The 12,995-nt window shown below is 30.7% G+C and overlaps 1 protein-coding gene across 1 annotated transcript; it reads left to right on the top strand.

The window, feature by feature from the left end:
* Positions 1-1,355: 1,355 nt before the first annotated feature.
* Positions 1,356-12,922, top strand: LOC129906566 (chymotrypsin-like protease CTRL-1). The gene is made up of 7 exons (XM_055982375.1): positions 1,356-1,698; positions 7,585-7,914; positions 7,969-8,077; positions 8,213-8,397; positions 11,698-11,901; positions 12,599-12,696; positions 12,757-12,922. Exons 1-7 carry the CDS (start codon positions 1,611-1,613, stop codon positions 12,868-12,870), a joined length of 1,128 nt encoding a protein of 375 aa, XP_055838350.1. The 5' UTR covers positions 1,356-1,610; the 3' UTR covers positions 12,871-12,922.
* Positions 12,923-12,995: the final 73 nt, after the last annotated feature.

Here is a 12,995-nt window from a genome sequence, read left to right as displayed (position 1 = left end):
ATTTTTGAAAAAAATTAATTTTTGGGTATTTTAGGGGAATTTCAATTTGGTTTTTTGAATAGAACTCGAGGTGAACAAACGGTTGCAGTTGGTTTTATACGTCTACCTCAAAATGTGAGCGTTTTAGACGATTTTTCATTTTTCAGACTTCCTATAAAAAAAAGAATCTCCTCTAAAATTTTTTTGAAAGGTGGACCAACGAACATTTTGGAAGGACAAACATAGACAAAAGGTTGACAAACGAATTAGACAAGTTTGGTTCAAAAATTTTGGGGTCGCAGTTCTGACTTCACGGAGCTAACAATCACTCTCATTTAACCTCATGAAAAGAAGAATATGATTAAGCCCACCAACGAAACTTTTGATCTATACAAATGCAACTTCTGGGACCAGTCAGTGCCTATAGCTTTCGGGCATGGCGCATCATCTCAAAAACAGTCATGAAGGAAAGAACTACAAATGCTCGAGAAAAATATATTGAGGATGTGCACGGGACGGTTCTTCGACCAGCAGCGGCAGAAGTACTATAGCAACAAGGGCGACAATAAAAGGAAATAGAAATAAAACCCTTGGGCAATGGACAAGTATGTATGTGCTGCAATCGGCGAAGATACTTGTAGGAAATATCGCCAAAACCACTCCAATCTACTGATGAGAAGGACGACTACAAGTATCCTAAGGGCTTTGGATGTACTGTATGAGCACATGATTTCAGCGGCATAGATATTACGCCAGCCCAATTAAATCAACCTTCCAACTGGACATACGGCTCTGAACACTTCGAGGACAATCTAGTCAGCAGACTTGTTAGTAATTAAACATTGTATAAGGTTAGGCCATCTCTGTGCTAGCAACATTTTGTATCAATCAATGTTTTTTTTAGAAAAAAGTTAATTTGAAGTCAATTGAAAATAGCAAGTTCAATAAACTATAATTGAATTTGAATAGAATTGATGGCTTTCATGTAATTTTACTTGAAGGTCCCCCTTCCAAAATTAATGTGGGGTCAAACTGGTAGCACGTTCGTCTATTTCCTTAAATGCCGTGTGCGGGACATGTTATACAACCAATATGACTTACTGCCTGAGTGACTTAGGTGAAGTCATTAGACCACGATCAGTAGGTCAGATAATGAATGGAAACTTGAAAAAAATCGCTGGTAATATAGCAATGTATAAAAAAACTTTATAGCTTCCACCTAGGTTTGAAATACCTTCCTAATTCAATACTTTTACACTATATGATGTATTAAAGCCCATCAGAATTGTTTACATGCACGCAATATATGTAGATACAATAGTAGGAATTTGTGTTTTTATTTTTCAACAAAGAGTGTAGTGATAGCTCCATATTAGTTGTGTCCATTCATATCATCCGGAAGTATCTCAATATTTTTCTACTCAACTACTGATGGATTAGTTAGATTCCATACTTTTTACAATTTATACAGGGCAGAATTCTTTTCAAATTGAATTCTATATTAGTTTTGAATTTTAGTTGAAGTTTGACATTTCACATATGAGTATGAGTTTAATAACTTACTAACGTGGTTGCGGAGAACAGAAATTTTTTATTGTTAATCCAGATTATAGTATATTTTATACTACAGTATGCAATATACAAATAAGTTTTATTTTATATGGATTGTAACGTTTCAAATTTTGTATATCGGTTGTAATTGTGAAAAAGGCGATTTCGGTAAATACTGCTCAATATTTATTTAATTTATTTCAATAATGAGTGTTTTGTAATAAAATTTCACTAAATTATCGATTTCATAATGTGTAACTCTTATTGGTTTTAAAGTAAAGTGTGGTCAATTATTGTGATTTTTCTATGTAGAAAATTAAGGAAATTTTGAATGAGTGCCTTAAACTAGTTCGTGAGAAAAACTTTATCCGCGAATTGTTTATTAAGACAGTAAATTTATCTTAAATTGACTAAAAAAAAATTTTTTTTTTAATTTATATGGACTAAATACGAATATATTTCACTAACAACCTTCATCCATTTAAATATTTGTACCTGAAATCGACAGATTTGTTATAAAACTAAGAAATAATGGTCTCAAAATAGTTTGGATTGTGCCTTGAAAGACTCTTAAAATTGAAGCATATTATTAAAATATTACATATTTTAAAATTAGAGTCAGAAATGTCTTAATTTTTGGAAAAAAAATGTAGTATTTGATAAAAAAAATTGTAACTCTTAAACAATCGAAGTTTAAAAGAAAAGCCATCGCAAGAAATCATTGCAAGTATTGTGTTTTTTATTTTTGTTATATCTCAGTAACTATTCAACGTGTGTTTAACAGGAGTGTGTCAGTATGTGATTCTATCAGAAAAACCACCTCCCCCCAATCTCAACAAAGTTTAATAGGAATAATCTAGCAGTTTATCTTTCACGAAATTAAGTTTCATATATTCCGCTATGTAAAAACCGCTTTAAAAACTAAGCCTGTTTCGCAGATCGAGGAAGATTTAGCCGAGCTAAACCTTCCATACAAAAATTATTGATAATTTGATACATTTTAGCTCGGCTAATTTTTTTTTATAATTTGTATATGAGCTAAACTTTAGCTCGATCTGCGTAACAGGCTTTAAGGCTTTGTTTTTCGCAAGTGAAGAAAGTGCAGTAAAATAGTCCTGTCTGGAGTTTGTGTGACCCTAACACAGGCATGTCAAACTCAATGGTTACTAGGAACCAAAACAGCGAGATCTAAATTTGTATGGGCCGCAAAAAAGTAACAATAGAATTTTAATAAAACAGTTTTTTAAAAATCCTAGGCGTAAGTTAGGTTTGATCTTATTTCTTTTAATAATAAAAATATATACCTACTCGCATCGGAAGGTTGTGTGAAATTTGAAAATGATTTTATATAGAAATTTTAAATTGTCAAAATCTGATTGAAAAATACTAAAAAAGTGGATACTCTATAAGTTTGGAACTTACTTCGGAGTCACACTGAAAATCGCATGCCTCCATTTCCATATCATTAGACATTTATTCTATTTTTATGAAAAAAAAGAATGCCATTCATAGGGCACTCATGATTTAACCTACCGTTGGGTTAAATCAGAACATTTGCTTCCTAATTCACGAGATCTTATAAATTTATAATTTTGTTTTCAGGTAGGTACCTACATTCCATATTTATTTGTTCATTAAAAAAAGAAGAGGTGAATGTGCGTTGAATAGAAAATATAAATTATAAACTATGTAAGTCCGTTACGCAGATCGAGATAAATTTTAGCATATTTCGAATTTTAATTATTCATCAAAACAAACTCATAATAAGATACATTTTAGCTCGTATACAAACTGTCGAAAAAATTTAGCCGAGCTAAAGTTTATCTGAGCATCTTATCGATAATTTTTATGGGACCTAGTACTTAGCTCGGAATGTGTACCAGGCTTTAAGCTCAAAATTTTCAAAAATGTCGAGGGCCGCATAATTATTCGTTGTGGGCCGCATGCGGCCCGCGCGTGGCAAGTTTGACATGCATGCTTTAGCCTATTGGAATGTTTTAACAATATTCTACACTTTTTCTACAATAAAAGCGTCTGAACTAAAATTCTTTGTATTTCTTTTCTTTGAACTATTGAATCGCAGCTTTTGAAGTACATATAACCGACCGCAGTAAATAGATAATCAAAATTGCTTCGCTTGTTTGACTTTGGAGACAGGAATTTATGCACGTATCCCAAAATACAACCAGAAAAGTTAATTTTCTAAACGAAACAAGTTGTTATCTTTTAACCGCGATTAGCAAATGCAGTACATGCCTCCGTGAAATTAAATATCAATAGGCACTGCCCATCACAATTTCGTTAATACACTGTGCAGTGTGCAAGTCGAAATTTTAGACGTCTGCATTGTTGACTGTTTCCCCTAATTCGGACTTGAGAAATCGATTGGCATCATTAGTTTTTCGATTTATCGGTACGACTTCGTTCGAAGAAACATTTTTTTAAAGTTTTTTTCTTCAATTGTAAGCATTTTGAACGGTTAAGAGTCATTTTTCTTCTTAAAACAATATTTAAGTTGCTATTTATTCTACTTAAACTATTTCGAGCAATTTATTTGACAATTAAGTGTTAATATTTTTTTAATAAATTTCGATTTTTTGGCATTGTTATCGTTTATTATGTTTGAGTGGAGTTTACTAAAGCCAATTACAGATCCGATTTTGATGATTTTTGTTTTTAAACGTCGGCAATTTAAAATAGTTTAACCTCTATGAGTTAAAAATTGATATTTTTTTCAAATTCAACAATTCAAGTCTAGTGGAATTCTGCCTTACCCCGCTGCACCATGATCAAAAATTCTTTTTTCGTGCTTAGGGGCCGGTTATAGCGATCAGGAAAATGAGTCAGGAAAAATACAAACACAAATGCTATACCAATCGATTATAAATGACTCAAAGAATTTTGTTTGAAAAGAAAATTCACAGCTGATTGTCATTTCACAGATAATGAAACAAATCGTTCCCTAAAATGTTTCACTTTTGTCCGTGTATTTCAATCAGGAAAAAAGAAAAGAAGATAGATTTTGTGGTTTGTCAGGAAAAAATATTCAATTGCATACTGTTTCTTTTTTCCGGATGCATTTTCCTGATCGCTATAACGGGTCCCTTAGGCGGAGAATCCCCCAAAATTATTCCATAAGAGAACTTGCTAAATTATTACTTTGGCGGATCCTTTGTGGCAGAATCAAAGAAAAACTAATCTCAGAAATTGAAGCTAGTTAAATGGTAATGTGTTGCGCAAATATCAATTTTCTAGTTCCTAGGGTAGTTTTATATTTCAATTTTAATGCACTTCCAGTTTGCTCGGACAGTGGACATATTCTGAATAAAATATGGTTTTTATTTTTGTTTGTTTTGTCGTTAATTATTGTAACTTTTTTGGTGTAAACGCCAAATTTGTAGCTGAAACTTTTTGAAATATTCAAACTTCAAAGTTTAGCTTTGAAAATACGAAAAAATGCAAAATTCTTTTGAAGTAACCTAGACCTTATTCGTTTACATCCCCGATTTTGTAGAAAATTAATCGAGCTCTGGGTCCGGGCAAAACAAATTTTTTGAATTTTGAATTTTTGGATTTTGGAAGCTGACTTTTGAGCTAACTTTTATTAACAAAAACATTTTACGCAAAACGCAATAAACTCTCTTTTAAATAGCTCCAATTTCTGAGATTATTTTTTTTTATTATGATTTAATCAACAAATTTGCATAAAGACAAGGAAAGTACTACTTTGATAAGTTTTGGTGCAATGGTACTTATTAACATAAGTGTTTTAGTTAAAACAAGCTTATAAGGCCTTGTTCAAGTCTAGGAAATGGAGGGGCCCCCCAAAAAAATTCGCATACAGGGCCTTCAAAGTGTCGGCTACGCCAGTGGGATATTATAGGTATTGCTAACGGAAATATGAATATTGTGTTTTGGCTTTGCTATAGCTGATGATAAAACGTAATGGGAATTCGACTTCTAAATATCGAAGCAGGTTGAATGTTCTATTAATTGTTTTAAGGCATTTAATTAAGTGATCATGATTCGTAATAACGTAATCTTTATGTCAAAATAAAGATGATGGCATAGAAAACCTTCCGCTTGCAAATTTTCGCACTAAATTTACCTACATTTCTCTTGAGCTATTGGGGGTTTAACCAGGGCCGTCTTTAACAATCCTGGGGCCCTTGGGCACACATGAATTTGGGGCCCTTTTGGAAAGTAAAATTAGTACAATGGTTGGCTAAAAGGCAATGGTTGGTTAAAAAGGCGTGCCTAATATATCGTTCCATATAAAGTACCTAGTGTGTATTATTGGCAGGGGGTGCCAATAATACGTGCATTGAGACATTAGTCTTGCCACTGCCAATAATTGTACTTACTTTTATACTGCCAATAAATTATACCCTGTATCCGTTATAAGTTTCAGTTTGAAGAATTGGAAAAAAACGATTTGTACGTGATTTCCAAGAGCCGTTTTTTTATTTTATTTAATGTCTCTTTTTCAACGGATATCTCCAATATAAAGTTTTCGAGATATTGCAATTTTCTTAAAAACAGATAAAAAGAAACATGTAATGCTGCAAATAAGGCCGCACTTTTGAAAAAAGAAAAATATCTTTTTGGATCGTTATTAACGGTACCTACTTGCCATAAAACCGATTTCATAATGTAAAGGACACGACCGATTTTAATGAAAATTTTTACATAAATAGGTTCATACTGATATTAAAATTAAGAAATCTTAAAAAAAAATTATTTTTGGATTTAAAAAAAATTAATTTTTTTTTGAAAAACAATTTTTTTTAAGGTTTTTTAATGAATTTTATGTGTCAATCTTTAAATACGAGAGCAATTCGCAATTAAAATTAAAAAATGTTTGGGGTGCCAACTGCCAACCATTGTAAGATGGGGTTTTCCATTGAACCAAAAATTGATGTACCGTCGACGAGCCGGCAATAGTTTTTTCTTAAACGTTTTCCAACGGAAAAAGTATTGATATTTTTTTCCCGACGAATTATTCTTTTTTCGTCTTTTAATACGAATCTACACATATTTTTAAACTGATTTTAAACGCACTACAAATTTGACAGTTTTGCAAACTTCAAACGAAATTATTTTTTAAGGAAAAAGATAATGGAAGAGAATTCGTTGTTTTTATTAATAAATAATAAATAATCTTACTACAGTGAAAAAAAGATATTTTTCTTGTTTTTTGAAAATATTAATGTCTTATTTTTTTTTTGAAAATTGAATTTGGGTTTGGTCGTTTGGATTTAAAATTTTGTCCGCATACAACGCCACATAATTTGTTTTGATTGTTTGGTTGCCATATAAAAACTAAAATTTTTTGGTAAATGGTCTGCCCGACAAAAATGTTTTAAGAATAAATGTGTGAGAGAAATGTTCGTTCCTTTGGGGCCCCCCTGAGAATGGAGGCCCTGGACACGGGCCCCGTGTGCCCTTATGGTAAAGACGGCATTGGGTTTAAGAAACGGAAATCGTTCAAAATTTTGTACTCAGCCTTTTTTTCAGCCGATTTTCATAAAAAATATCTTATTGAATTTAGAAATAAAAATAATTTCGAAATGTAAAAAAGAAATTATTTGGAAATTGGAAATTGGAAATGTCGAGAAACCAATCAAAAAGTAATTTTTATTTGTCATCTGAACAACCAAAGGCCCTGTTCTGTAACTTTTATCACTGGCAATAAAATTTTTGAACGACTCTAAAATTCATTTTATAACATCAAAATTAAAGAAATTTCATTGAAAAGTATATTTTCTTTCTTAATAATTTTGGAATTTGAAAAAAGTTTTGCTTTATTTTTAGAAGAAAGTGGATTTTTTAGACATTCAAAAGCGTTTATCGCCAGTGATATAGTTACAGAACAGGGGCCCAGAACTGAAAAGCTCTGGGATCGGTGTTTAAAATGCAAGCTATTGACAAACTTAAGAACTAATTTTATATCAAATCATATTGTCAGTTCAAACTTTTACTAGACTAGTTTGTACAAGAAATTGGTTTTTGAGATTGAACTTTAAAAAAAAAATTTTATTTTTCTCATTCAAGACAGTATTCTTATCCATTCAAACCAAGGCTCAAGTTACGAAGATCGTGAACCACTTAAAGTACGATCATATTATGGTTCAAGTACTGAATGTGCAGCAGGAACTGAATGCAGTCCTATGCACGAATGCCCTTTGATGATCTATGAAGTCGCTAAAATGTGTTTTTACGGTGAAAAAACTCTGTTCTGTGGCAGTGAAGAGGATACACCTTACGTCTGTTGCCCCAGCAGTCCACTGGAAAAAAATCAGGTGTGTGGCAAGGCTTTAGTTCAAGGCCATTTTTACAAAGGCTTGGGTTCGTACCCATTCATTGCTAGAGTTGGATTCAAACGTAAGTGAAATTAACAGGTTATTTTTCTTCGAATCTGCTAAAATTTTATTTAAGATGTCAACACTGGGAGTTTTGCTTATCCATGTGCTGGGTCCATTATTGCACGTCGCGTTATTTTAACTGCCGCTCATTGTGCTTTAGCGAAGGCTGACGGTCATCGTCTGTAAGATATGAAAAACGAAATAAATCTTATTGCGATTTGATATTTTTTTAAATTTTATAATGACATTATAATAAAATAACTTGCTGGGGTACAAATATAAAATTCTATATTAAATTTTTCATTTTTTTAATTAAGATCATCAGTCCGAGTCGGAGAGTATGATACTTCGACGGACCCCGACTGTGCCAGTACCGGATTTTGTGCTCCAAGAGCTGTGAACCATGCAATTAGTCACGTGATTGTTCATCCAGATTATAAACAGGGTCAGTACCATCACGACATTGCGCTGCTTGTTTTAAAAACGCCTTTTAATTACTCAGGTAAGCTATGATGTTTTGTTAAATATTTATTATTTGTACTTCGTTGTTGTATGTATGCATGTATATAAACACAAATTCATATAACCCGCACATAAAAATTGAATAGTGTTTATATTGAAATAAAATGTACAGCTAGGTCGCATGTACTTGCTCTTTTGTTGTAAATTCCTTTGAATGTGACCAAAAGCAAATATTCTAAACAAAATTATTAGATTTGACTCTAATTGAAAGAAGCTTTGCAATTACATCCCATGTACCGTAAGCTTTTGATCCTAAATACAAATTCCATTTTTCTTAGTAACTAGGGCTAGGGTTTCCTGAACTTTTATTTTTCATATACCTAATTAATTTTGTGTTCGCTTAGTTTATAAACAGAACTTATTATAAATTATAATTGAAGTTCTAATTTTGCACAGCTATACTTAACCCTCTGTAGGCACACCTATTTTTTGCAAATTTGGTTTATACTTTTTCATGTCACTAGAATTTTTTTTGGTCTCACTATTTTATAGAGTATCAGATATGAAATTCATGTAGAGGAATCGAATATTGTATTCATAATTTGAAAAAAAGAAATATTTTCACCCTTAAAAAGAGACTTTTTTGTGATCACTTTTTATTTTTGTAATGCCAAATTCGCACCCGTGTGCCGACAGAGGGTTAAAACTATCCTCAGTAATATTGCATTCCAAGATATAATTAAAAAAAATTCTTGAATCACAAAAAAATCGAAAAGGAAATCCTATGAAGTTTATTACAACGGCTTAACCAATTTTTTGCAAACTTCGTCAACTAAAAATTTTCATAAGTGTTTTAATTTCCTTGTAAACATTTTTTTAAATTTTATTTCATATATTTTGTTTTTTTTGTTTTCAATTTAAACTATTTCAAATCTATGTTAAGTTTATTTATATACTATGTTTAAAAGGTTTTTTTTTGGCGACCATATGTTTTTTCACTCACATTTCAATATTTTGTTGGAAATACCCAACAAAAAATTCCCTCAAAATATGGTCCCCTAAAATTAACCTCCTCCGCGTATGAAGATTTCGCATTCAAAATAAGTTTGAGTTTTTATTTTTAAGATTTGTACAATGATATTTGCTATTTCAACTAGCTAAAAACCAAATTTCTTAGGAATTCGGATTAAATTATTTATTTATAATATTTTATACATTTTAGAAATGAGTTTGAAAAAAAACCAAAGAGATTTTCAAAAGTAAAGGCTTACCATTAGACTGGGCCAAAAAAATAAAATATTTTTTTTTTGAAAGTTACTTCGAAAATCTTGTTCAGGATGATGAAAAAATAATTTGGTGAAAATTTGAGCCGTTAAAAAAAATTTTAAGAGGTCTATCATCGGTGTTTTTTATTTTTATACATGATATGATGTTTTACAACAGAACTGCTAGACGATCAAAGTAAAAAAAATTTCTGTTCATTTTTTCTTATATAAAATTAAATTTCCTACAAAAAAGATCTAATTGAAAATTTTCGTCAGACGAGCCGTATTCGAGTAATTAAGCTTTTTAAATCGAAGTGTTTTTTCAATTTGCCTGTTTCACTTTGGAATTTTGTGATGAGCAAATAAGTGAATAGAAAAATAAAACCTTGACAGATTCTTATAGGAAATTTAATTCTCTACAAAAAAGGTCTTGTAGTAATTTTCCTTTAATTGAGTTTTGAAGAAGTTATTCACGATTTAAATCGAGAAAAAAATTAAAAAATCAATTTTCAATTTCAAAATTTTCTAATTCACTGAAAATTCAATATTTTCAAATTAGCAAGATGTTTTCTTGTAGGGAATTAAACGTTCTATAAAAAGTTCCTTGGCAGCAAATTAATTGCTTTAACCGTTAAGAAGATATTCGTATCAAAACCAATGCCCACTGATTTCAATAGTTTTCTTATGACAAGTATGCATTTGCGATTTGAATACGATTATCTTCTAAACAGTTAAAGCAATTAATTTTCTGCCAAGGAACTTTTTATAGAACGTTTAATTCCCTACAAGAAAACATCTTGCTAATTTGAAAATATTGAATTTTCAGTGAATTAGAAAATTTTGAAATTGAAAATTGATTTTTTAATTTTTTTCTCGATTTAAATCGTGAATAACTTCTTCAAAACTCAATTTAGGGAAAATTACTACAAGACCTTTTTTGTAGAGAATTAAGTTTCCTATAAGAATCTGTCGAGGTTTTATTTTTCTATTCACTTATTTGCTCATCACAAAATTCCAAAGTGAAACAGGCAAATTGAAAAAACACTTCGATTTAAAAAGCTTAATTACTCGAATACGGCTCGTCTGACGAAAATTTTCAATTAGATCTTTTTTGTAGGAAATTTAATTTTATATAAGAAAAAATGAACAGAAATTTTTTTTACTTTGATCGTCTAGCGGTTCTGTTGTAAAACATCATATCATGTATAAAAATAAAAAACACCGATGATAGACCTCTTAAAATTTTTTTTAACGGCTCAAATTTTCACCAAATTATTTTTTCATCATCCTGAACAAGATTCTCGAAGTAACTTTCAAAAAAAAAAATATTTTATTTTTTTGGCCCAGTCTCCTTACCATGCTAAATCCCTGTTATAAAGATAGAAATTCGTGGGAAAAAATAAGCTGGAAGCAATTTCTACCGAAACACTCGGGCGTATGAGTATTTTTTTTATTAGGAGTAGATTGTACAATTAAAAAATAAATAACAAAATTTGTAATTTAGCTACTTCTTATAACCTTCAAGATTATGAAAGCCATTTAACTCTCTATAATCTACAGTAAATGGCATAATCTTAACCTTCTTCTTCCTTTGCATGGAGCTATTATGCGTCATTTAATTATTATTATTTCTCTTCCACCTGCTTCAAATTAATCCGTCTGTGGGGTTTGTCTTTTAAGTTTGAATCATTCCATTCCTGAGGATTTGTAATGAATCGTTGCATTGTGTATTAGTATTGCACTATGAGTTTCTTGGCTTCTACTATGGTACTCACCTAACTCACTTTGGTGCGGTACCAAGATATCTATAAGCCAATTGAAAGTTTATGTTAATGCAGCAGTTCTTTGTTGGTTATAAAACCTACACTCTACTAGGTCCCACAGCACAGCAAAAAAAAAAATGCAATGTCTTCAGTATATTTCCTATCGCTGATAATTTCTTCTTTCTCTTATTGTTTATGTATGTTCAAATTCTATTGCCGTATAATAGTAGCTCATCTCAAAAGCTCAACAAAAAAATTTAAACTACCAGCTCAATAAGTTATTATAAGGTTTACTTTTATATATTTATTTAGTTGCAACTCAACCCATTTGTTTGCTTAAATCAAGAACTAATTTGGTTGTTGGAAAAAGAGCGATAATAGCTGGATGGGGAAAGATATCCACATCGAGTAAACGTTCATCTGATATGGTTCAAATGGATGTACCGTTAACCAGCTGGGATATGTGCCTTAGAAATTATGGGGCTACCGGCGCTCTGGAATCCCCGAATTCAATTGGTAAGATTTTCATGTATTTAATTATTTTTTTCAAAGTAGTATACAGGGTGACCCACAGTCACCACCTCAGAGCATAATTATGTGTTCTTGAGATAATTTGAAGTCGAAAAGCAATTGTTTCATAACTTTTTCCTGTTTATGTAACGGTTTAATATGGCGGAATTTTTTACCAAAGATAATTTTAATCTTTTAGTCTTGTTTGTTCCTGTTTTTTTTTTTTATTTTGACATTATTTTATTCAAAAAATGCGTTATTGAGTAGAATCTTTTTCTTCTGATTATGAAAGACCAAATTATTTTCTTCAAATCATTATTATTAAACATTTTTTTAATTAGAATTTTTTTTAATTAAAAAAATAAAAAGAAATAAATTATGTTAAAATGAAAAAAAGTTAAATTTTTCAAAAAAATGGATATAATATTTCGACACTGAGTTGTTGTTATGTTTAAAAATCTCAATAATTTAAAAAGAAAAATATTGTAATCACTTTAAAACTACTAAAAAACAATTAGACAACTTTTAAGACAACATTTTAAGAATTATGTTTGAAAAACTTATATTTTATACGTTTAGTTTAGAAAAAAATTATATGTTAATTCTAATTATGTATATAATAAATGAACTAGTTAAAACTTTTAATAATGTTTTGAAATTCTGATAATATTTTCTTTTACATACATTTTTGTTTATATTTTAGAGGGCCAATGGATGTGTGCTGGGGGTGAGGGAAAAGATGTTTGTCAAGGCTTTGGCGGCGCTCCATTGTTTATACAAGAAAGTGGAATCTATTCACAGGTGATAATAGAGTCTATAAAAAAAACCATATTTTTCAACCAGCTTTGATTTATATTTTAGATTGGTATTATGTCTTTTGGATCCGATAATTGTGGTGGTTTGCGCATACCAAGTGTTTATACTTCGGTGTCGCATTTTTCAGACTGGATTCATGATAATACACCTTTGGATTGATTTTTATTTTAAACTGTGCAATAAAGAGAAATATTTTGCAGCGAAATCTTCAGTTATTATTTTATTTAGAAGAGACGTCACGGCGGATCTCAGTAGGTTAGGTGGGCTTTTAATGTTTAAATTTT

Source organism: Episyrphus balteatus, chromosome 1, assembly GCF_945859705.1.
Source record: "Episyrphus balteatus chromosome 1, idEpiBalt1.1, whole genome shotgun sequence".
In the NCBI taxonomy this organism is placed as follows: domain Eukaryota; kingdom Metazoa; phylum Arthropoda; class Insecta; order Diptera; family Syrphidae; genus Episyrphus; species Episyrphus balteatus.
The sequence above is the reverse complement of the archived record's forward strand: the minus strand, read 5'-3'. Positions and strand labels throughout refer to the sequence as shown.